Source organism: Cuculus canorus, chromosome 6 (assembly GCF_017976375.1).
Source record: "Cuculus canorus isolate bCucCan1 chromosome 6, bCucCan1.pri, whole genome shotgun sequence".
NCBI lineage: Eukaryota > Metazoa > Chordata > Aves > Cuculiformes > Cuculidae > Cuculus > Cuculus canorus.
Window position 1 is genome coordinate 39,644,814 of NC_071406.1, and position 26,186 is coordinate 39,670,999.

Consider the following 26,186-nt stretch of genomic DNA (forward strand, 5'->3'; position numbering starts at 1 on the left):
TAGGCTGCAAGTCCAGAGCTTCCTACTCCACATATAAGAGATAAAAGACGTCCCAATATCTTCTAGCAATCTCAAAGGCTGGAATGAAATGGTCAAAAGCCCCATCTGCAGCATCCACAGTAATGGGGATTTTGTGTGGTTGGACTCTTAAATCATCACAGGAACTGGGTATGCAGAGGAATCTTTTCCCATGCCTCCTAACTGCTGGCTGACCTGGAAATACAGCATCAAACATGCCTGGGAGAAAAAAAAAAGATGGGATTTTTTTCCTCTTGGACACTAGAAGCTACAGTTCTAAAGAAAATTATCAGGTTGATTCCAGCTGCTTGCTTTCCTCAGCTTTCAGTTTTCCTGTGGGCAACCTGTTTACTGAGGGTGTTTATTTGGCATGTCGCTTCCCTTCGGAGTTCCCTTTGGCACAAGCTCCCCTGCGCTAGATGCCACACAAACACAAAGAAACCAAGTTGCTCTTGCAGGCAGCTCCTGCCACTTGTTCATTCTTGACTGATATTTGCTATGTAATTTCTCTACATAGCCCTCTAAGAGTCCACTCATCCTTTGATTTTTCTGATTGATATAGGAAAAAGTTCCAACATGATTTCTATTTTGCTTTTCAAGCAAAAAGTCGACATTTTTTCCAGTTATCAAAAAAAAAAAAAAAAAAGACAGCAATTGTCAAGTGGCTATTCTTATTTAACCAGAAAACCAGCAGAAAGCAGTTGTTTGATGCTCTGGTTAATGTTCTTTATCTCCCTGGGATTCTTAGATGGTCTCTGATCACCAAGATCACAAGAATGCACCACGATCATCACTTTCCAGCATAAAACCTCTCTTGCAGAGTTCCTATCATCCACTTCTAGCAGACATCTACTCACATACTTGCTGAGACTCGTCCCAAAACAGAATTCATCCATGGAAGAGGTTTTTTTTTTTTCCCCCAAATATACTGACCAATTTTCCCCTCTCCTGCAAAGCATAACTGATGGAGCTACTTGCTGTTCCTAAAATTCCTTCCAATCCATTAATTCAGAGATGCGGTCATTCACAGCAAACATCCTCCAAATAAATGTACATTCAAACTAACAGCCACGTAGAATAAAAGTATAAACATTTTACCACCCAGCTGGCTCTCTTGACATCTGTCTTATCTGATTGATCAGGGACAGCCAGTACAATGGATGGAGCAGCGTGGGAGTGCTGCCATTTCCACCCGTGGAAAAAGGAGGGGTTTTTCACAAAGTACAACATGTCCTGTCTTGCCTGCTCCAACTGGTTCCAGGGAATTTGGGAGAACTTAAAATATTTAACATATCTAAAGAGGCGTTTCGCTGACAGCAGATGGACATGGGGTTAAAAGACCACCCTAACACACCAAGAAAGTCCTTTCTCCACCGAGGACTTCCTGAGATACTTTCATAAAGCCACTTACACTGTTGACAAAACGAGGTACGCAAACCCTTACTCACAGTAGACTGTAAACACAGCACAAGGGCTTTCCTGACTTTATATCCAGTATTTATCAATGAGGCCCTTTCTCATGCATCATAGAGAAAGACTTTGTCATCAGAGAATCACACACATCACTTAATTGGGTGAAACATTTCCAAAGCGCACACAACACGCCATCAAGCGCGGATCCCTCATGGTCACATTTCACACAGCTGATAGATACAAACTCAAAGCTCAACTGCTTGTCCTCAGTCCTGCCCATCTGCCTCCTCTCCCTCTGCATCAGTCTCCTTGCCCCAAATACAAAACTCCAAAATTGCTGGTGCCAGGGCTTTGTTGTTGTCAAGCCGATGACAGCCTGATGTAGGTCATCCATGATGGTGTTTCTCTTACGAATCAGATCCTACAAAACCTTTAGTAAGGGGAATTTTCGAGGGCCAATTCCTAGCCTGTGCAGGGAAACTCTGGCTGTCACTAACAGCTCTATGCGCAGCTTTGTGCTCCAACACACAAATGTGATCCAGCAGACTAGATGTGCAACATGAAGCAAGAAACTTGCCGACGCTCTTACGGTCTCTGCAATGATAAGGGCAAGGAGCTCCTCTAATGAGCAGATAAGCAGCGCAGCTCCATGAATGATTTCTCCCAACCTAAAGGCAGGCCGTCACTGAGAAGGAGGGCTCAGCCCTATCACGCAGTCCTCTCGCATCCTCTGGGACTGCGCTTGTGAGGCCACAGAGAGCAGAATCAGGGATTTGATCCAACTCAAAATCAACACTGTGGAAGGGGAAAAGGCTTTCAACAGGAGAAACTCCTTGCTCTGTTTTACCATGTAACTTCACAAACAAATATAGGCAGAGCTGGGGGCATGGTAAGGGCTCACTAAATCAGTGTAAGATTCTAAGAGCAGATTTAAGCACACCCAAGCTCTGAGATGCAGATGCGCTCTCCTGACCAGCAAACCAAGGCTTACAAGCAAGAATAGCCTTGTGCAAACTCTTCACTATTTAACCACTATTTAACCACCACCAACCATTCATCCACCCAAACTGCTGCTCTTTTCATTGCTAGAAAGGGCTCATGCACCCCCTTGGGTCACAGGAGCCAAACAAGCTACCACTCTGCAGCTGAGCCTTAGTAGCAAGCGGCCTAAATAGATGCCTTTTGCTTGTCACACACACAAAGTAAAGACTTCCATGTTGGCAACCTCATGTTTGTCACCCCACCTTCACAATCCCACTCAAAGCCCATGCTCTTACTCATTTTACTGAGTGAGATCTCCCCCAGCTGCCCTCACATCCCCCTTATCACGTAAATATATGTCGCCATCTACAACAGCAGCGTGTTTAAGACAGTTCTTTCAAGTTGTTTTCTAATTGTAAAGCTAATCTGAAACAAACAAACAGTAACAACTTCAGAGGAACACAGATATTTTATTTAGAGCACGCTGCATCCCAGGAAATCTCCGCTGGAAACCACAAAGAACCAAATTTGTAAAAGTAACAAGAGGCATCAAATGAACACGTCAGTCACTGAAATGTGAAATAAACCCCAAAGATGTAAAAACAAAACAGTTACTTACAGTTTGGCTGCGGTTCTGGAGGGAATTTGAGACGGATAATGGCCAAGATTATGAAAACAAGCACAGGCCAGGAAATTAAAATGAACGACCATACCTATAAAACAGCAATGAAAATATATCGGTTACATTTGTCGTACTGATATGCTCCAGAGCTCGTCTGGAATGTACAAGTACTACCCTAAATGAGTTATAAGACTCGTTGTAAATCACATCTGTCTTGGTATGTGTACTGTTAAACCCCCAAGCATTATCTATGCAGAAAGAAAAGCTACATAGGATTTTAATAGCAAATAACAAGCCTGAAAATAACACCAGCACCTCACGTTTCAGTTTGGCTGATAATTATGGGGACGATGTTTACACAGCTTTGAGACACTGCTCTGTAATAGTAACAGCACACTGAAAAGACTTTTGGATGCACCGATCGCAAGATCAAAGAGATTAAGTGCAAAGGTTTCACTTTCAGTGAGTGGCACTACTCAAATGATGGGTAAAGACGACCAATTTGATTAAAAACTCAAATTTTGGGGTACAATTAAGAAGCGGATTGAAAAGTCTACAGCATTTTTTCCCCAGAAGTAGCACGATTTGTCACAAACAGCAGTTCAGCCTCACAGCAGAGCTGAAAGGATCTTCACAGTAGTCATTTACAAGAGGTGGAACTCAATCATGGTGTACGAAGGGGTTTATGGACATGTGTAACCTGCCAGCTGGAGAAGTTGCATTTGGACACGCGTCACCAGAATCCCTCATGGGAGCTTCTGCCCCAACAATCTACATCCCTGGCACCTTTCCATTTCTAGGCTCTTGCAGACCATACAGATGAGCCGAGACGGAAAAGGGATGACGTAAAATTGACCTAATGTGACGGAAAAAACATGAATATTCATAGAGCTCTTGCCTCTGACAAAAGGGTTGACCATTTTGATGGACAAGAAGGAAGAAAATATAGCCTATTAATCATCTAGGGTAGGAAACCAGTCTCAGCAGAAGGCCCAAAGTCAGTCTTAAATCTACAAACCTTCAAGTTTCGTAAGGTAGGAAAAGGCAAGTATTCAAATGGTCAACTGCTTTAACACGAGTTGGTGAGCTTGTACCCTGCTTAGTAGATTATAGAGTTCTCCACCCCCTCACGAGTTGAGCTCAAACTACTTTGTGCTGCAGAATTCCTGAATTGCTGTATCTTTGATGCCAGCTTTTGAAACTGCAAAGATGTCTTGCTTCAAAATCACCACATTTTTCATCATTGCACTGCTATTTTTTTTTCACATCAGTACACATTACCCCAAACTGTTTTTCCCCAAGTAATTCCAAGCCTATAACAGTGTTTTCATTTCCTGTAATGCTTACTAGAACATAAACTCAAACAAAAAGACAAACAAATCCTGGAGAACAATTCAGCTTTAAGATGGCTGTTTCACAGCAACTCCATCCCTACCATCCCTGATGACATCCAACCATGAAAGTATGAGCAAGATTCATGCCCCAGAAGACACAAGTGACAGACATCAAGTCACAAAGAATCCCTCAACACATCCTCTCGCAGAGGGTACTCCTATAATTTCTGCATCAGCAACATTTTAGCTTTTACAGACAGTGCTCTTCCTGCCTTTTATATATTCACCGCCAACTTATAACAAGATTCATCACTGAAAATAACATCTTTCCATAGATTTTTTTATATCACAAGCTTTCCCTATAATCAGTGCTTGAACACGCTGTTAAACTCTGATTAATTCCATGCAATGGTATTATTAACACATCCTCCTTGTTTAGTACCACGCAGGCTAAAGTAAAATTACAGGGTAACAGCACAGAAACTGATATTAGTCAGAAGTTGCTGAAGGAAAAGTCAAGAGATCTGTCATGTTCTTGGGGATTGAAAAGAATTGTTTGTTTCTACTCTGGGAAACCTTTGTACCTCCCCACTTGGAGTTAAAGTGGTGCTTACCTTACACCTTAGAGCAGCCTCTCAGTGCTTAGAGGGGCTACGGGGAAGCTGGGGGGGCTCTTAGAGAGCACAGGGATAGGACGAGGTGGAACGGTTTGAAGTTGATAGAGGGGAGATTGAGATGAGACCTTAGGAAAAAACATTTTCCTGTGAGGGTGGGGAGGCCCTGGCCCAGGTTGCCCAGAGCACTGGTGGCTGCCCCATCCCTGGAGGTGTTCAAGGCCAGGTTGGATGGGGTTTGAGCAAACTGATCCAGTGGGATTGTCTTTAAGGTTTCTTCTGACCCAAACCATTCTATGATTCTACTCCACTTCCCACGCAGCTCTTCCCCTAGTATCTCTGTCCTTTGACTTAATTGGATTTAATAGTAGTCGGGCACATTGGTTGCAACATAACAGCATTCCCACCCTCCCAGGCATTTCTAGGTAACAAAAACAAGACAATCACCTTGGCCAAACTGCTTGCAGGTGGAGCAAGTTGACTTGAATGGAGCCATAACCAACCTGAATTCAGCTCTGGGGACACCAGGCACTGATGCAGGTTGCATAATCCTTTGGTTGCTGGATTATTTCACTGTTAAAAGTAGTTTTAATTGCTCAGACCTTACTTAGTATCTCTGGATGCAGGCACATCTTCTGTCCCTCCTGCCTCTATTTAAATAACCAAGCCACCTAGAAGCAAGACAGAAAGCAGCAGAGGTGCAAGAGGAGTTTATTTCTCCAGTTCCCCTTGGCAGGCAGGCCAAACCTTGCTTTGGAGAAGGCAGCCACCTAAACTCATGACCCAAACTCCTTTCTTGGCAGGAGTCACCCGCATTAATGCACTCTCTGGCCATGGATGCAGAGCTTCAGCTGAGCTCAAAACATCACCAGCCCAGCGAGCTGGACTCTCCCCATCCTGCACAGGCAGTGGCAGCCTCTTCAGGGGCTCTGCAGAGGAAATGGCACGAAGCAAAAGGCAGAAGCAAACGTGTTTGCCAGCCCTAGAGAGGCAGATAGCAGCAGGAGAGCACTTGAGTCTACAGGGGGAGGACAGGGGCTGCCAGGAACCACCTTCACGTGTCATCAGAAACTGAGAACAACAACAGAACACTTCCCTTGCAAAACAAGTACACTGAAAAAAAACCCAAACCAAAGCGGCTTTCTCCAAGCCTGGCCTGTAAATGAAGTCAGATCACACAGATTACAACACAAGCAGGAGGACAGAGACATCAGGATGTGTTCGGGAGCAGGTATGGTATCTGGGTTTACCTCCTCGCACTCTCTCCAGTCTGAGCATGCTCCTTAATTTGGAGCAAGAGAGGGAAATGGAGGTGGCAGGGAAAGCCTGCCATAAAATAATCAGTAGTGGGCAGATTTTAATTTTAATTGACATTTCAGTTCTATAGAATGGATACTTCAACTCCACAGGAAATCAGAAGTAAAGCCAGTGAGACTGTATGGTCAGGAGTGCCAGCAGGGCTTAGGTTGGTGATTACTTTGGGTACACAAGAGCTGAAAGAGACCCAGGCTGCCGGCTTTTAACAAGGCTGTTGCAATCTCTCTTGAGAAATTTGAAGTAATTTATTGTGATACCTCTGCATCTCAAAGCCTCTTGTATCCTTCACAGCAGTGAAAGATGCTCTAAGGTGCACAGCAGGTCCACAGCTCCTATAGAGGATCCCAAGGAGCCAGATGAACTCTCTGAATCTAAAAGCCAAGAGGTGGGACAAGGCAGGCAAGAATGGACCTTGCAGAAGCATGCAGTGATACAAGGCCTCTCACTCCATCCTCATATCACACCCTCCACAGCCATTTCTCTTCTGTCAGTATTTTCTGCACCTGCCAAGGCTTCCATTCAACCAAAACAAGTTTAAAACTCATTACATTTGGGTCACTGGCAAGAGGATGGGTTGCAATACAAGCCCACGAAATGCAACATGCTTCTGCTGGAAATCCAGTGCAGCTCTCTTGAAGCATGAGTGGAACAAAACTATTCGGAAGGCTTTGCCTGGACACACGGTGCCATCCAAAGGAACATTTACCTCCTTGTTGCTGCTGCACCTCAGATTGCTCTCTGGGTGCTGCTGGCAATAGTTTACATTTTGGAAAGAAAGACCACTGCGAGGTTTGATTTGCAACACACACTGGACTGCACTGGAAATCTCTTCTACCTGTATCTCTCAGAGCCACTTTCTGTTCTGTCCATCCCTTACAAATGGCTCTATACAAGGGCACTCCCCATCACCCCCAAATTCCAGGGACTCCTTGGAGGCTGTAACACAAACCGTGGGGTCTGCTCATATGGCAGCAGATACAGACTGCAGCCTTAATTAAAGCCTGCCCATGAGTTTGTGCATGGATTTGTTTGCAAGGCCCACTGCCCTGAGGGAACAACATTGGCATCTATAGATCTCCACCTGGGCTCCTGCACCCTGATACATGAGCTCCAACACAAGATCCAATCACCTTGGCTAAAAAAGACCCGCCTTCGCTTCCATGCCATTCCCTTCCTTCCCTCCACCTCTATCACAGCTTTCAAAATATTCCTGTTCTAATACCATGATATTCCCTTCCTGCAGCGCCCTGCTTACTCCTCAGCTCCTGGGATTCCCAGGTTCCCTCTCCTGTGTTTTCACACTCACCAGCTGCCTCTTGACGCTCAGCCAGTTCTTCCACAGCAAGATCCTCAAGTGCTGAGAGAGCGCAGCCATCCTTGGCTAACGCAGCCAAAACCAAACGGGCTGCAGATTCTTCCTCCCCGGCTTAGGAGGTAAAAGCAGAGGCTCTAACCCAAACGGGCACCCAACACCCGATATCCAAGCCCCTGCCTCTTCCCCACTGCATAGCTCTGAAGCAGCTACTCCATCCACTTGTGGCTGCTCTCCTCCCAGTTGCTGTAGCTCTTGTCCTCACAGCAATAGCTCCTAGCAAATTCAACAGGTTATTCCTCTCCAGGCAGGCAGGCAGACGCAGCGGCCTGCCTCCACTTGTGGTAATTACAATATCCAGCCTCTCCTGGCTGCTCCTTGTTCAAGCCCCAACCGATAAAATGGATAGCATTCCAAAAAGATGCTTCTGCTTAAACAAAAGGTGATGCATGCCATCTCCTCCTCCTCCCCATGATGAAACTACCTGTCTGCCCACACATGGCTTCTGCTGGAGAGGTGTCATCAACAACAAAGAGTTAGGCTGCTTGCCAGGCCAGTCCGACTTCCCCGAGTTCACAGGGGACAGCTGTGAAGGAGAAAGCATCTACAGCCAATGCATGCAGATCCTGGTATTGTTCATTTGGAACTGGCAGGGATGGGGGATAATGTGTTAATACTTTTTAATGTCTCAATTAAATTCACCTATCCAGGGAAAGGGATCCTGGGCTGCATCAAAAGAAGTGTTGCCAGCAGTGCGAGAGAGGCGATTCTGCCCCTCTACTCTGCTCTGGTGAAACCCCACCTGGAGGCCTGTGTCCAGCTCTGGAGACCTCAGCAGAGGAAAGACATGGAGCTGTTGGAGCAGGTCCAGAGGGGGTCACAAAAACCATCAAAGGCCTGGAGCACCTCCCCTGTCGAGAGAAGCTGAGAGAGTTGGGGTTTTTCAACTGGAGAAAAGGCTCAAAGGGGACCTTTCGATACTTAAAGAGGGCTGATAAGAAAGATGGGGAAAACTTTTTAGCAGGGCCTGCAGCAATAGAACAAGGAGGAATGTTTTTAAACTATAAGAGAAGAGGTCCTGACTAGATATTAGGAAGCTACTTTTTTACTCTGAGGGTGGTGAAACACTGGCCCAGGCTGCCCAGAGAGGTGGTGGATGCCCCATCCCTGGAAACATTCAAGGTCAAGTTAGACGAGGCTCTGAGCAACCTCACTGAGTTGAAAACGTCTCTGCTCACTGCAGAGGGCTGAACTGGATGACTTCCATGTTCCCTTCCAATCTAAACCATTCTGTGATTCTATAATATTAAATGAAAGAATTAAAACATACTTACAAATGAAAACCTCAGGGATGGATCTCATTGCTTAGCTTCCTGCATCTTCCCTTTCCTCTGAGAGACCAGTTCTGGGGTTCTTAGTGACTGAACTCACTATAACCCATCAAATCCACTGGGAATGGGACTGTAGGATGAGACCCCGCAAAGCTTTCAAAGCACTAGTGTAGCTCAAACACTTATTATTCAACTGATCAGTGATTTTTCAAGGTAGTGGTAAGATATCTATAAAAAACAGCTAGAGATCAAAGAGCAAACAGCAGGTACAGAGGGAAGCCATGAAAGCAGAGGGACTGCTCTTTGCACCAAGGACTAAAATCTGAGTTTTGATATCAGACATGAACTTCTTTGACAAGGTCTGGTCATCCATCAGAGCTCCGCCACCCCCCCCCCAGGAGAGGAGCATCTACACACCTAGTAACCCACCTGCTGACACCAAGATCATCCTCAAAGTACCTAGGCAAGCCATGGAAGACCTCACTGCTCTCAGCATATTCTATAAGAGATCAAAAAAGATTCTCCTACACGGCATTTTTTCCAGCCAGGAAATAAATTTGTGCCTCAACGATGAAAAACATCTTCAACGAGTCCTTGCCAAACTTCACCCAGGGACAAAAGTGGAGGCAGCAGCTCTGCCACCCAGACTGATCTTGAAGCAGAGAAGGGTTGATTTAAGGGTGGCAAAATGCACCAAGTGAGAACAAAATAGACATGTGGTACTCGGTGAAGAGAAACAGTTTCTCTGGAGCGCTTAGGAAATAGTTCAAAGGTGGGAAGGCCAGCAGAGACTGAGTAGTCCCTGCCCCACATAGCATCAGTCTAAAAAGATTGGACATACCAGTGGTGGGAGTGGAGCTGGAGGTAAAGGGAGCCTAAATGGCTTCCGTGGTATAGTTTTCACAACGATGGATAGCAACCCAGATGTCTAACCTCTCAGCTTTCCATGCACATTTTCTTCCATCACATTTCTTCAGGAAAGGGGCATCTCAATTGGGTCTGAGTCAAGAACAGGCACTGCTCCTCAGAACATGGTTCTATTTCAACTACGCAGAAGAGGCACAGTGGGATCCACTGTATTTCACCCAAACACCACTGGCAAACCTGATTCACTTCCTCTCTGGGGCTGAGAAAAGAACCCCAAATATAGAAAATCCTGCTCTGGAGGGAGAAGAGAGAAGAAATTTAGAATTTCACCATTCACTACTCTGCCAGGTCTTCCAAGGCAAGCATCCAATTGCTCCTTTTAGGTATTCAGTCAAATAACTGTTTCAAAAAAATTAATGTCATTTGGATAATAATTTTAGCAAGCAAATGCACATCCTTACTTCCTTTTGAACTGACTCAAAACATTCCCGTTGGGAAGGGCCCAAAGGGTAAATTGTTAGAGTTCCCCATTGTAAAACCAGAATAACTCAATGTCAACTGGCCCTCAGAGCACCTGCGCTCCACTCCCCAAACATCACAGTGCTCCTGTTTGAGAACACAAGACCTTCGTTACTGTCATTATACTCTTTTGCTTTTTAATTACTTTATCATTCCTGGAAATGACACAGGAGGCTCTGCAACCACATATCTACTCCTGGACAAAGTGACCAGAGCAGACTGTGCCACTGCAATAAATCCAATAAATCCTCAGTCAGGTTATTCCTCTAGTTGAGGAGCCAGGGCTCTTCTTGGCTTAGGGGCAAACAGTTGGTTCAGATCACAGGGAAGAAAAGCAGAATCTGTGTTTGTGACCACGAAGCTGACTGAGGAAGCGCTCCGGGGAAGCTCTGAACTGAGATTTCATCCAGAGCGCCTCTTCAGAAGCGTGACTCATTACACGAACCACAGTGGTGGCTACTGCTCACACCACCAGGCAGGGGCTGCAGCCTCCAGGGCAAAAAGATTTGCCCCATGGACCAAAAATCACAGCCTCAAGACTCAAACTGAAAGGAGGTTCCCAAGGGAGAGGAGTTTTTACTTGAGGCTGCCCCTCAAATCCTGTGTTCTGTTTTGGGCCCCTTGATACAGGAAAGACATTGAGGGGCTGGAGCACATGCAGGGAAGGGCAACGGAGCTGGGGAAGGGTCTGGAGCAGAAAAGAAGGGGCTGAGGGAGCTGGGGTTGTTCAGTCTGGAGAAGAGAAGGCTGAGGGGAGACTTCATTGCTCCCTCTACAACTCCCTGAAACGAGGCTGTATAGTGAGGTGGGTGTCGGTCTCTTCTCCCAAATAATCAGCAATAAGACGAGAGGAAATGGCCTCTAGTTGGTGCCAGGAGAGGTTTGGATTGGAAAAATTTCTTCATAGAAAGGGCTGTGAAGCACTGGAACAGGCTGCCCAGGGAAGCAGTGGAATCACCACCCCTAGAGGGATTTGAAAGCCCTGGAGATGTGCTTAAGGGCATGGCTTAGTCGTAGACTTGGTGGTGTTGGGTTTATGATTAGATTCAGATCTTAAAGGTCTTTCGAGCTTAAACAATTCTGTGAAAAATGAACAGACTCGGGCTCCCCAAGCGTGTCGAGTCACCTCTATGAGGCAGGAAACCTCAAGGAAGTGATGCAAGGTAAGAGAAGGGGATAAAGTCTATGAGTGAATGACTTGCAAGAGTGCTGGAAACCTGCTCACAGGAGGACATGCCCTCAGGGTCCTACTGTTTGAGGGCCAGCAGCTGCGTGTGCCCGAGGCAGGAGCACTGCGCAATGCAAGGGAGGGATCCATGAACAGACAGAACTGCCCTGCAGAACAACGGCTGCACAGGAGGATCTCTCCAGATCCAGCGCACAGGGAGGGTGGGAAGTGGGCAGCCTCCTAGTTAATGCGTCACTAGTTACTTGGACAAACCAACAGGTCTACACACCAGAAAGCTAACAGCACCATAAAAACCAAGCAGCTGCCTGTTCATTAACCTTCTTGCCTTGGCTTTTAAACACAGAAGCAGCTGGAGCACATCTGACAGGGCAAAATATTTACCACCTTGAAGTCAGGGGCCAGAAGAGACAGAAAAAAACTATTTTACTGCCTACCAGGAAGAGTCCAACCAAAACACTGATCTTGTAAGGACTGTGCATGCTACAACTGAGCCACAGCAGAGACTTCAGAGGCACCCAGGTGAACTTGTCGGATGCCCTCGGGGACCCGGAGGAGGAGAGATCCCACCAGTGGCTGAAGAAGCATAACCAGATTAACTACCATGCACAAAAATATACATAAAGCAGAATGAATCAAAGATTTGCAAAGGGAGCGATGGGGTAATGCCGTGACTCACGACTTCGCTCTTACAGCATTTGCAGTGCCTTTACTTACCAAGCTTAGTGCAGGAGCAAGCCCAGACTACACAAACGAGCTTCCCTCGTGGCTTGTGTAAGCTAATATTGACCGAATGTTCGACACACTCTCCTTAAGATCTCAGAGATGCCATGCATAGGCTTTAGCTGTGATCTCCACAAACGCAGCCAGGTCAAGCACTGCTAAGCCAGCAGCCTTCAGCCCCACATTCCTATCTGCAAGCTGCAGGGCACTTGCAGACCAGTGCTGAGCAGATCTGCTCCCAGGTGAGTGCACGCTTACCTGCCCTGTTCGACAGCACTTTGCTAAGCTCACATGCACTAGCAAGGCACTATGAAACAGTAGTGTCATAATTTCCACCAAAACAGAAAGACAGGAACACAACAGAGCAAGAAAAGCCTTCATAAAACGGGTGCAAATAATTTTCAGCTCAAAGCCCTTGGCTGCTCATTTTCACAGAGCAGCCTTGGCCTTCAAACCAAGCCTAAATTTTAGGATGCTCTGAAACCAGGATGAGTGGGTGCTGGTCAATGAGAAATGCGACACGAGCTGGCAGCGTGCGCTCGCACCCCAGAAGGCCAACTGTATCCTGGGCTGCATCAAAAGAAGCGTGGCCAGCAGGGCGACGGAAGTGATTTTGCCCCTCTATTCCTCTCTTGTGAGACCTCATCTGGAGTATTGTGTCCTGTTCTGGAACGCTCAAGACAAGGATATGGAGCTGTGGGAACACGTCCAGAGGAGGCTACAAAGATGATCGGAGGGCTGCAGCACCTTCCATACGAGGACAGGCTGAGAGAGCTAGACTTGTTCAGCCTGGAGAAGAGAAGGCTCAGAGGTGATCTTACAGCAACTTTCTAGTACCTGAAGGGGGCTACAGGAAAGCTGGAGAGGGCCTATTCATAAAGGCTTGTGGTGATAAAATGAGGGGGAATGGGTATGAACTGGAAAGAGGCAGACTTAGACTAGACATAAGGAAGAGTTTCTTCACAATGAGAGTGGTGAGACACTGGCCCAGGGTGCCCAGCAAAGCTGTGGCTGCCCCATCCCTGGAGGTGTCCAAGGCCAGGTTGGATGGGCCTTGGGCAGCCTGATCCAGTGGGAAGTGTCCCTGCCCCTGGCAGGGGGTTGGAACTGGAAGATCTTTAAGGTCCCTTCCAACCCAAACTATTCTATGATTCTATGAGTAGGAATTAAAGAACATAGAATCGCAGAATGATTTGGGTTGGAAAGGATCTCAAAGCTTATTTGGTTCCAACGCCCTGCCATGGGCAGGGACACCTCCCACTGGACCAGGCTGCTCAAAGCCTCATCCAATCTGGCCTTGAACACTTTCAGAGATGGGGCAGCCATGACCGTTCTGTGCAGCCTGGGCCACGGTCTCCCCATCCTCACAGGAAAACATTTCTTCCTAAGATCTCATCTCACTCTCCCCTCTGTCAGTTTAGAACCCTCCTCCTTGTCCTGTCCCTGCCCTCCCTGCCCAAGACCCCCTCCCCAGCTTTCCTACAGGCCTCTTTTCACTACTGAGGAAGGTAAAAGGCAAAAGTCTATGGCCAACTTAAAGTCCTGCTCTCCTCACAGGTAAAGAAGCACTTGCCTGAGGACTTGAGAGCATTAGGCAACACGGTGCACAGCACTGGATGATGCTGAAATAGCACAAGAGACTTGTTCAAACTGGAACACCATTTGCCTAACAATCAGGAAGGCTTTCGCTGAGCAGCCCACAGCATCCTACAGTGCGTGACCACACATACTTGCTGGGTCATTCCAAATTCCTTCCAAATGCATAGCAGGAGCCTAGAAAAGTAAATTCCTCCTTATTTCCTGGTGCCTGATTTTAGGGACTTGAAGAAGGTGGGGTTTTTAGAGACTCAGAGTTTTTGAAAAACTCAGAGCCCTCAGAGAACCTAAACCAAGCAGCAACAGCCAGTATGGAAACTGCAGGTGGTATGGCATTACCCCGGTACCACTCTGCCACCAGCAAAGACATTTCCACCATCATTGGGTTTTTTTCTGCACCAATTAAAAAGCATTTGCAGAACAGTCGCTCCTGGAAGCAGTTTTCCCCTCCAGTGGTCCATAGACATCAATTAGGTTGGAAATACAAGGTTGCTGTCACATAGGACCCACTCCAGAGAGTTCCAGGAGAACTGTGCTGCTAATTTATGGTTCAAAGCCCTGGGATGTTAACTGCTTATTTCTGCAGAGCAGCCTTGTTTCCAGGAACAAGTCTCCAAACAAAGTATGAGTTTTGGGATACTCCACTATCAGAGCAGTTAAGCACCAAAATCAAAACATCTGAGCTTCCTGGAAGTGAATCAGGCACAAGAGGCTGAGAACATTCAAAAAATGATTTTCAGAAGAGCTCATCACTGAGTGTTTCCTCTCTTATGTCAATAACAACGTTCTGCAGGAGCAGATTTAGGGAAAGGTAGGGAAGTGCAGCTTCTGGCTTTAAAGCCACGGTGGCCTCTGTTCAGAAGTGCAACAGCATCAGCCAGACCTTTACCCATTTTCTCCCAAGGTCACCTTCACCTACATCTGATCTTAGCAAACCTACAGGTCTGTGAATCACTTCCCACACCCAGTAGCTGACGGCTTTATTTGTGAAGCTCCCACACACACGCCTACCCCACTACAGGCTGCTTCCAGGCTTCACACTGCTCCTATTCCACCACTTACAAACTCCTGGGATACCATTCAAACACAACACCGAATCAGGTTTAAAAGTCAGAAAAAGAGTTGTGGGCACAAGTAATGGATAGTGAAATGCAGCTGCTACTGATAGATCATGGCAGCCAACAATTACCCCATTTTACCTCACCCTGGCACAGTAAAAGTTCACCAGTAGAGCCAAACAACTATTCCACGCTCTTGCTCATCAAATAAGCCCAGCAACTCACAGCTCTTCAGAGCACATCCTCAAGCTTGTTAACTTGGGGTCCACTGGGCTCAGTTACGTGTGGTGTCTCCTTAATTAAATCCTTTTTTCAAAATTTTATTTTCAGGGCCAGGGTCTAACTTTCAGTCTACACTAACCAACTGGATCCCAAGGCTTGGGAAGCAGGCATTATGTAATGCATCAAGTGGCATCCCTGTTCCAATGCAAGCTTTGCTCCAGAGCCTTGCTGTAAGAGCAAGCAGGTGGTACCATTGCAATTTCCATTAGGATGTCCTCTAACCCTGCCTCCAGATTTAACACCAGATCTAATGCCAAGGCTTGGGACAAGACATTCAGCAGCTACCAGCATCCAAATCCTCTGATTTTTCTCTCTCTTTGTGCATTCAGCCTGTTTCCCATCTGCGTGGCAATGCTCACGTCCCGTCACATGAACCTGGGGAGCTGATAGATAGACTGGTTTGGAAAGAATAGAGGCAAGATGTGCTCATGACAACAGCTGTATCATGCATGTGCTGTTCTGTACGCAATTGAAATGCACATTTTCCGTAAGATTATAGTTGTATTAAGTTAAAAACTAGCTGTAGTCACCTGCACACGATGGGATAAGAAACCCTCAATCACGAGAGCTTATTAGTCTTTTTTCTTCAATAATAAATACAAGATTGGTTTCATAGCCGGTTGACTGCATCCAGCATAAGAAATAACACCAAGGGCATAGAACCTGATAGATACGGCAATACAGAACACAGAATCAGTTTCACCTGATCGTTAGTCCTCAAAAAGCAAGCTCATTTCCCTCCACGCACATTAAATTGGGCCCAACTGGCAAAGGTGTGTCTGTGAGGACAGCCTCCCTTCCACTGAGCCCAACCAGAAGGCTGAAAGACCCAAGTACACATCTAGTTTACACAGAGTGCAGATGACCAACAGCTGTCCAACCTGCAGAACGTGGCACAAGGCATTCTTAAGAAGGGATTTAATAGTCTTGACTGCATAAGATTAATAAAAGACCTTGTTATTTCAGCTCTAAAGACACCACTGAAAAACGAAATCCCACCAAATCAGAGAGAAAGCAAAAGTTCAACTTGTACAGAGGGTACCACTTGATTTTATCAAGCTATTTAGAAGGCAACCAGCTAGACCAAGATCTTGTTCAGTGTTATGAGGACAGCCAGGGCAAAGCTTTGTTTAGCCCCAAACATTTTAGTTTTGGGATATACAAGGCTGACTGCATCTGATATCAACTACTAAGAAGTGTGCTTGGCCAAGCACATACCTCGATGGCAGACCAAAGCCCCTGGCAGCTTCAACGAAAGCCTGTGAGACTCGGTGGACACATGCTGAAGACCACAGAAGCCTATCCAAACAGAAGGCATTGCTAAGCTGCTGAGATAAGAGCAGCAACACAAAGTAACAGCAGAAAAAAAAACATCAGCAGAAGTTATTACAGAATAAAACACCAACTTATAGCCCAGTATGCTGAGATTTAGTAACTGAGTTGCAAACAATGCTTTCTTTTCCCCAAGCCAGGGCATTTACACATGCTCCTTCCCAAACAGATTTTCTGTTAGCTAAGCAAGCATGGGATTCCCAGTCCAGGCACTCAGTCTATTCTTTCTCTTTTCCCTGGTTGCACATCTCTGAAATATTTACAGTTCTGATCATTTCTGTGGGATTCATCCACCAGCACAACCTGGCTGAACTCATCCAACAGGTCTGGAAGCCATGGGGAAGGATGGACAAACAGCCTCAATATCTAGAAACAAACGGCAATCTCAGAGAATGCTCTAAGGAGATAGAGCCTCCATACTCCTATTTAATAGGTTTCTAGGGTGTCAATCCCTAACCAAGTCACCTGGGTGTTATTACAAAATCAGCTAATTAAAGCCACACCCTGAGATCTAAACGAGCATAGGGAGTGTTGATGAGCAATGACAAGTTACACAAGGCCTGTCAGCCTCCTGTAGCTGGGAAATTGCTTGTGGTGGAAGAAAAACGTGTGTTGTAATCTCACACAAGCACTGCAGTGATGGAGGAGAATACACAGAAGCAGAGAAGGGCTCGCTCACCTATAGACTGTTCTTGAAAGCTCCTTATTTTATAGCAAAGAAAGGGTAAAGAACTCTCTTCAGGTCATTGATAAAAGACAGATGCGCTAAAAGGGGGATTTGATTCTCTGACTTATACGATGGAGATGGGCATTCTTCAAGTAACAAGTGATAGAACAAGAAGAAATGGTCTCAAGTTGAGCCAGGGGAGGTTTAGATTGGATATTACGAAAAAATTCTTTACTGAAAGAGTGGTGAAGCACTGGCAGAGGCTGCCGGGGGCAATGGTGGAGTCTCCATCCCTGGAGGCATTCAAAAAAACATGTAGAAGTGGCACTTTGGGACATGGTTTGGCAGGAACAGTGGTGCTGGGCTGATGGCTGGACTGGATGAGCTTAGAGTCTTTTCCAACCTTAATGATTCTGTGATTCATGGAAAAAGTGAGAGGGTGGCTTATCCTGAAGTTCAGGGATCAGCCTGGGAGAGAGTGCTCACCCCTCCTTTCTCTAACGACTAGCACCCCAGCACCCTTCCAGAGCGAGAACAATCTGGTTCTTCATGAAGGCTCCTGATCCGATTGACCGAGCTGAAGGCTCTGCAGTGCATGAGAATGGCTTTTTCTAAGGCACGCTCTGAGTTTATGGCCCATCTTTCAAAACCTGAGCGCAAGGCACCAGCATGGATGGACAGCTAGGAAGCAGGGGTGGTAGATGTGCTGGAGCAGCATCTCTTGGGAGTTGCTGGAAGATGTGCTGCCATGTACTGGGACCCAAGTCACAAAGCAAGAGTTTGCAATTACTCAGCTGCCTGCCAGCAGAACGCCCTCACTGGTGGTTGCATGATGTGCCCTTATCTTGGGAGTTGCCTTTGATGCACACAGAGCTCTTCAGCTATGATATGCCCATCCCTGGATGACCAAATGGGCAAGACCCCACCTTAGATTTACATCTCGGAGAGTTTTCACTGCTGACCCTTACTAAACACACTGCAGATTTACTTTTCAAATATAAATGACAGTAAGACAAAGTCTAGAGTTGCTCTTGTGACTTTGCTTCCATCACATGGAAGCTTTCTTGGGTATGGAACAAAGAGGAGACGTTAAACACAAATGCTGTTGGACAGACTTGCACTAAGGGCACAGCAAGTCCAGCACCTTCTGGATAGCCACAAGTAGCTGATCACACCCAAATCAAGCCATGCTTGGTGGGCACGCAGCAATCCACCATGCAGGACCTCCTCAGCAGGTCAGACAGGTCCTAGTTGTACTGGTCCTACAACACAACTGAAAAGCAAGTCGACTAGAGCCATTAGTCCAGGACCTCTGAGTTAGTTCAGGACCTCTGGCAGATCCCCCTGACTGATTACAAGGTCCTTTGGTGACTCTATTCCACGTTCCTTGGTCCAAACTCCAAGACATCCCAAATGACTTGCTGGGTTTTGCAGCTATGAAGTTGCAGAACTGGGTAGAATTTCAGCTCCAGTCTGGATGTCTGGATATCAGAAACAACGGACATTCTTTGTTTCTTCTCGGTATATTTTCTTTCCCAAACACAATTTCTGTCTGGAAAAAGTTGTAAATTATCAAAAAAAGAAAGAAAAAAGCCCTCGATGTGTGTCCTTTTGGGTGCTACCACAACCACCACAATAAGAAATATGTGTAAGAAATTTATAGTCATGAAATGTGGCTGGGCCAGTGGTAAGAGAGAAGCACGGGATGGACCCCATGCCTGTGCACAGAGATCCATACCTATTGGCAGAGCATTATTATTTATGGATGGTATCATTATTTAGAGTCCAAAGGTTTGCCCTTTTTCTCCAGCTTGTTTCAACAGACATCAAAGGAGGATTCATCGGTTTCTTCCTCTCCATTGCCAGAAGGTAGCAGTAATAATAGCAACTGGGGCTCCTTACAGTCAAAATGCTTATAAAAACCATTCTCTAATTACTTAATAATGAGACATTTGATGATGCACTTGAAGCAACATTCATTGCCTCCAAGAAAACAGAAGTAGCACCAGATGTCTGCTTGAGGAAAAAAATACTATGAGAGAATGTACTCTCTACAGACAAAGCCTTGGAAGGAGCAAGCCGATGCTGCCTTTTCCAAAACTAGTTTCAATATCCATGCATCACAGCCCAGAAACCCAGCCATCTGCTGGGCTGCATCAAAAGAAGCACGGCCAGCAGGACAAGAGAGGGGATTCTCCCCCTCCACTCCACTCTCGTGAGACCCCATCTGGAGTCCTGTGTCCAGCTCTGGAATACCAAACATAAGAAGGATATGGAACTGTTGGAACAGGGCCAGAGGAGGTCACGAAGATGATCTGAGGGCTGTGGTATCTCTGCTATGAGGACAGGCTGAGAGAGTTGGGATTGTTCAGCTGGGAGAAGAGAAGGCTCTGGAGAGACCTTAGAGCAGCTTCCAGTACTGAAAGGGGCCTCAGGAAAGCAGTGGAGGGGCTTATTTGCAAGGGCCTGGAGCAACAGGGCAAGGGGGAATGACATTAAATTGGAAGGGGGAAGAGTTAGATAAGACATTAGAAAGAAATTCTTCATGATGAGGGTGATGGGGCACAGGCGCAGGTTGCCCAGGGAAGTCATGACTGCCCTATCCTTGGAGGTGTTCAAGGCCAGGTTGGATGGGGCCTTGGGCAGCCTGATCCAGTGGGAGGTGTCCCTGCCCACGGCAGGGGGCTGGAACAGGATGGGCTTTAAGGTCACTTCTGACTCAAACTGTTCTATAAGTCTATGATCTCACTAGAAATCAGTGAACAAGCCTCAGTTTGTACCATTCTGATAATCTAAAGACAGCAGTAAGGACTTCTGAGGGGAAATGGGATTGTGATACTTATCTGGGATGTAACATCTTCCTAGAAGTTAAACCAAAGGATATGTGTGGAGATAATAGCCAGTCCCAGCCAGGTGACATAGCAAGGCATTAACTTTCTCACCAGTGCAGGCTGTTTAACTTGTCTGAAGAAACCTAGAGCGCACAAATAACATAACGTGTAATAGCAGAAACCACCAGCCACCAGATCAGCCATCTCCCACAGGGAAAATTTTTCCTCTCAGCACAAGAACAGCAACACTGGGGAGACCGTGACAAGCTTGGATGACCACTCCAGCTACCACAGAACTAACATTTTGTTTTCTGCATTTACATGAAGGGAGTTAGGCAGAGATTAATTCAGGAAAAGGCTAGGTTAGCAATGGAATAAAACATTGCAAGCAACTCTGAACTGCACGACTATTTTCATATTGCTTTGGGCAGCAAGGTTGCCCAAGAACACATCATTTTGAGACAGGCAAGAGCCTTGGGCTGCCATTAATGTAAAACATTGTGATTCTACACCACTGGTATTTACAGAGACTTGTCCTCGTGAGACCCAACCTGGAGTCCTGTGTCCAGTTCTGGAACCCTCAACATAAGAAGGATATGGAACGGGTCCAGAGGAGGCCATGAAGATGATCACGGGGCTGGAGCCTCTCTGCTATGAGGACAGGCTGAGAAAGTTGGGGTTGTTCAGCCTGGAGGAGTGAAGGCTCCGGGGAATCCTTAGAGCAGCTTCCAGTACTGAAAGGGGCTGCAGGAAAGGAAAGGAAGTCGTGGATGCCCCCTCCTGGGAGGTGTTTAAGGCCAGGCTGGATGGGGCCTTTGTAGGACTACATTTAATTTTTCCATCTCCAATGTAGTTATCTGTGTCAGTGAGGTTGTCACAGGACAATATCACCTGCCACGGTTGCTCAAACCAGCCTCCAGCCTCTTGCCTTAACACGCTGTGCAACCCAGAGATGTTCAGTGCGACACTCCTTGTGTTTTATTGCCGGCTGGAAAGATTTGGGTTGAGTGTCTTTCAGTGCCAGAAGTCTTTATTGCTAAATAGCCCCAGCTGTTGAGCAATTCATGAATTTAATACACTCACACTGGAGTGCCTGCTTGGAAGGTAGTGGAAACTCAACTTAAAACTGGAATCACCTCTTTTTATTTTGCTCTTTTTCATTCTGCCTCTGAGTTTTCTCTTTGCTGTTTGTAAACCCCTTCCTGTTTCCCATGCTGTTGCAGCTCTTTATGAAGCAGACTGTCACCTCAGCGCTGCTCAGGCACATGAAAGAGAGGATCTAGAGGAGGGAGGAGCAGTGACAAGTGTCATAAAAGCAGCATCCAACTTGTGCTGCTTTGACAAGACATGAAATAGTCCCTTTCTTCCTGACCATCTTATTAATAATCAAAATCCATCCACAGAACAAAGTGCTGCTGGTAACGTTTCAAACGTCTGTTTGGCAAGATGCACGTGGGGAGGACACAGAAGAATCTTATGAAGAAGAGCACCAAAGCCCATGCGGGACCTGGAAGAGGTCAAGCAAGGTTTCTAGGGGCCAGGCTTTGGAGAGGGAATAGAAATCATGCTTTTGAACATTCTGCATCAAAGCTCTTTTGAATGTAGCACTGTTGCCTCTGGTATTCTTTGCTAGGAAACAAAAAGCTCCTGTGACAGCGACCAGCAGCTACAAGAGTGGAGCTGTGTTACTGCAGGGGAAAAAGTTCCAAGTCTGTAAATGTGCATCTGAATTTTTAAACAAGTCTGTTCAGTGCTTTTCACAGAGCCTTTCAGCAACCACTGTGCACTTCCAGCAGGAGCACTGGACGCTTACTGGGAACAAATCCTGTGTTTCAGTCTGGAAGAACATTTGCAGTTTGTTGTTCTTGGGTATTTCAATTTTCCCTAATGCTCCTGGTGCCGGGATCTGGGTTATAAGTGAGAGAACTGTCTCTCCTTAAAGCAAAAGATCGATTTTCAGCCATCACAACTGAAAAGAAATCCTGAAAAACATAAACTCTAAAGATCCGGACATCAGAAAGATCACATAATCATAGAATCATAGAATCACCAGGTTGGAAAGGACCCACTGGATCATTGAGTCCATCGAAATAATACAAAGATGTCACCACTTTTTAACGGTTTGGAGCTCCCTAACTCGTGGTTGCCCCTCTGCCCACTGGACGTGAGGAATTTAGTTCTAAGAGTTATGGTCCCATGATCAGAGAAGCGCCCAATGACATCCAAATTTGACGACTGAATATTACAATGAGCTGCTCTCAAGTTACAGATTGAGTATTATTTGCAGAAATAATAACAGCCAGCAATTTGGCATCCTCCGAGAAAACTGTTATTTTCTAATGGGCTCTTCACAGTGACCCCAAATAGACAAAATTAAACTAATAAGATATTTATTATGTATAATTTCCCAGCTTGTGGCCGTGTCAGTCCAGAACGCAAGACCTCACCTGACCTTTTTATAGACACATTTTTCTAACAGCCACTTTTTATCAGGCTGTGTGGTAAAGCAGCTTAACTATTACCCTGGTGGCTGATCAAAACACTCCTCCTCCCCTCTAGCATCCTACTCTGTTAATGCTCCACCGCTCTTATCACACCTCGTAAGTCCTGTTCCTGTGATGAAGAGCAGAGGGAGCATCCACTGTGTCTCTGGGGCCTCTCAGAACATCTCTGTTGCAGGTGGGGGCTACCAGAAATGAAAACACAATAAAGCTTTAAGCACAGCAGCAATGGCCTACTATTGCAAGGTGATGACAGGAGATAGTTCTCTCTGGCAGGGCAGTGTGTGTTGGGATGTTCCATCCATTATCGAAGTGAGTCTGCTCTACGTCAAAGCCCACAGATCAATGTGAAAATGAGATGTTCCTGAGGTCACTGTCCTCACTCCCATACGCTGACGCAAAGAACCGTCTCTTAAAATGTCCTGTCCTGCCCCTGCACTCCAAGTTACTGCCCCCAGCAGGGAACAGCAGAAGCCTCGGTGCCAGCGCTGCAGAATACCGGTGGCACCCACCATCCCTTTGCACAGATCAGCCTGCAAATCAGGAGCCAAGGACACCGAGATGTGTTCCCTGCTGCCAGGCCAGTCACCCTTCGTTTTGGCAGCAGCCGGGACGCCTGCAATCTGCCCTGCCAGGGCTTCTGTGGTGCAGTTAGTTAAGGTTTTAGCCATATGCCTCGAAACCGCTACAGTCAGAAGGGGTTTACAGACAGACAGCAGCAAACCAGTTGTCTATAAAAGAAGTGTCTTCAGTGCATTAAACACTGAGCCACTGCAGCAAAGCATGAAGCTACAATATAAGTTTGCAACTACCCAGCAGCTCTGAAAACACCAGGGCCCATTCTCAGCTACCGTGAGTGCTTCATGAAGTTCCAATTTTATGGCTTTGATGTGGGGCTCAAAGCACCTTCCCTGCGGTGGGGGAAGAGATATATCTGCAAGCACAGCTCTGAGCTGCCCTTCACTTTGTGGGTAATGAAGAGTCTGAATCCAAACGAGTGACGCTCAGACTCTCCGTGGGAATTCCAGCTGATACAGCCTGTGTTTTAGACAAACTCTGGACTCTCCACAGCTGTCGATGCAGAACCCAAGGGCGCTGTAGGATGGCGTGACAGGTTAGGCAGGGAAAAGCAGGTAAAGGGTTCCCAGTGAGTGGTAACCATCATAGCTCTATCTGTGCCACATTAAAGACCATCTTGCATAGGCCAGGGGATTTCTTAATATAGAAGATCTTTTCCTTTGGGGTAGTTTCCTCTCACTGAATCAATGATCATTTGTTACATTAATTCAGAGGCAGAAATCAGCTACATGGCATTCATGCTCTTTAATTGTCCCGCTGGATAAATCAACGCTTTTATTGAATTAGCCAGTTGCCACAGAGGGTTTTCTTTGATTTCTGAGGCTCGTGGAGATCGATACAAGTCTGTCCTTGCCTCTAAATGGAGCAAAGTCAGACCCCAAGTCACACTGCCTGGGTGAAAACAAACCTTCCTGCAGAACTTGCTATGTTAGGTGTACATGGGACTACTTGGCAATTTGCTGGAAAACTACGGCAAATTCTTCCTCCTCTGCCTCACCAACTGCCCTCAGCTCGTAGCTTCACCCCTGCTGCACCAATTCTCACTTCTCACACATGGTAGCTTCTGTTTTCCTACTTTCTTATCAGCTTTTTTGTACCGTAGGCAAGATTTTCTGTCACTGTCTCCTTATTGTCTTAGGTGCAGGTGGCTGCCAGAAGCATCTTCCTACACAGACACACATCTAATAAATCTAAATACATTTCCAGGACTACTTTCCATGTGCTGCTGGCACTAAGTCATTTTTAATTAATGTACAAGTACAAATATTTAAGTTTTTATTTTCACAAAGGTAATTTTGTTGTTGTTTTCTAGCCTTCCCAAGAAACTGGCCATTTTTTATCAGCACAGATGGCTGGGAAGCATGACTCAGACATAAATTACCGCTTTTACTGCACTCCTATCCTTTGTCAGCCCTTCTGCTGTCAGCTAGGTGGGACAGGCCCATTACTCTTCAGTGTTTAGCAAACACTCTACACCTAATGGGCAATACTGTAAATAAATGAAAATAAGACCTGAAATCAAAGGAAAACTGACTGACAGGACTTTTTGTAAACCCATCTGAGCTTTACAGGTTTTTAATCAGCCATGCCGCATTCTTACATGGTACTTACAACGGTTCTGCTGTAATTCCGTCGCGTTAGACAGGCTGGCGAGGGGATGGCAATGGAAATCAGGCCTTTAGCTCTTTTACCCGTGGCTGACTTCAGCTGATTAAGAACGATCTGTGCCTTACAGGCTGAGAAGCACCATGTAGCTTGTGACTGGCATAAAATGATGGATGGCCCGGCATTTATTGCTTAAGCAGAATTTCTTCCTGGAAAATCAAGGGAAAGTGATAGAAATTAATGCTAAGGAATGGCATGTTGCAGAAGATGTCAAAGTGGAAAACAGATAGAGAAAATCTCAAAAGACAAGTTGGCCCATCATTAGGGAGTGCAGAAGTTCATAAAAATCCTGTGCAAACACATTTTGATCATGGAGAGGAGAGGAGAGGAGAGGAGAGGAGAGGAGAGGAGAGGAGAGGAGAGGAGAGGAGAGGAGAGGAGAGGAGAGGAGAGGAGAGGAGAGGAGAGGAGAGGAGAGGAGAGGAGAGGAGAGGAGAGGAGAGGAGAGGAGAGGAGAGGAGGAGAGAAGAGGAGAGGAGAGGAGAGGAGAGGAGAGGAGAGGAGAGGAGAGGAGAGGAGAGGAGAGGAGAGGAGAGGAGAGGAGAGGAGAGGAGAGGAGAGGAGAGGAGAGGAGAGGAGAGGAGAGGAGAGGAGAGGAGAGGAGAGGAGAGGAGACAAAGAAGGGGAAAAAAGAGGAAGGGAAGGGAAGGGAAGGGAAGGGAAGGGAAGGGAAGGGAAGGGAAGGGAAGGGAAGGGAAGGGAAGGGAAGGGAAGGGAAGGGAAGGGAAGGGAAGGGAAGGGAAGGGAAGGGAAGGGAAGGGAAGGGAAGGGAAGGGAAGGGAAGGGAAGGGAAGGGAAGGGAAGGGATTGCAAAGATGAGAAAGTGTAAATCTGTGCATAACAACAATCAGGGGACACGGTAAAGCAGGCTCAGAGGGCTGCAGTTTCAGCTATTGGCTAGAAGTGAAAGAAATGAGTAGCAAGATGAAAACAAGACTGGTGCATAGCATGACACAGCTCCAACTGGGATACCACACTAGTATGAATAACATTGCACGGTATCATTTGTTGGAGAAATAGTGACGTTTTCACGGTGCCTGCAATGAGAGGCTCGTGGGTACAGATGTGTTTGAAATGGATGATGTTCGCATAGCACTGCCTACCCCACACACTCAAAACTTTCAAGTTAGGCTTGTAAACTGTGAAACTGGCTTGAAAATCAATGGGTTTATGAAAAAAACTCTATATATTCTGAACGTCTGCCACCTAGTTTTCAACTTCATGCAACTTTCAGTTGCAACTTTCTGTTTCCTGCAGTAACTGAACCAGAGCTTCATTTTCTGCAAAGAACCCCCAAACCCCCAAGCATCACATCATCCTCAGTAAAAAAAAACAAACTACCAGTTATTGCAAGATCCGCAGTGAGATCATGTGAGCAGCAAACGCCAGCTGCAAATCAAGTCAAACAACGAGTCTTTGGATAGAGGACACCATAAAT

General features: G+C 46.3%; 1 protein-coding gene across 3 annotated transcripts in view; it reads right to left on the minus strand.

Moving 5' to 3' along the window:
* Positions 1-24,853, minus strand: part of ABCA12 (ATP binding cassette subfamily A member 12) — a 117,811-nt gene extending 92,958 nt beyond the window's left edge. Inside the window, exons 1-2 of one of the 3 annotated variants that reach the window (XM_054069548.1) lie at positions 24,695-24,853; positions 3,032-3,125 (exon numbers count right to left, since the gene is read on the minus strand). Coding sequence is in view for 1 of the 3 variants with exons in the window: in XM_054069547.1 (XP_053925522.1) it covers positions 3,032-3,125; positions 7,606-7,674 (163 nt within the window). In the remaining 2 variants the exon portion in view is untranslated. Of the gene's footprint in view, positions 1-3,031; positions 3,126-7,605; positions 7,798-16,391; positions 16,397-24,694 lie in introns of those variants that run through there. The other 2 variants (XM_054069547.1, XM_054069549.1) reach the window with 2 other exon arrangements.
* Positions 24,854-26,186: the final 1,333 nt, after the last annotated feature.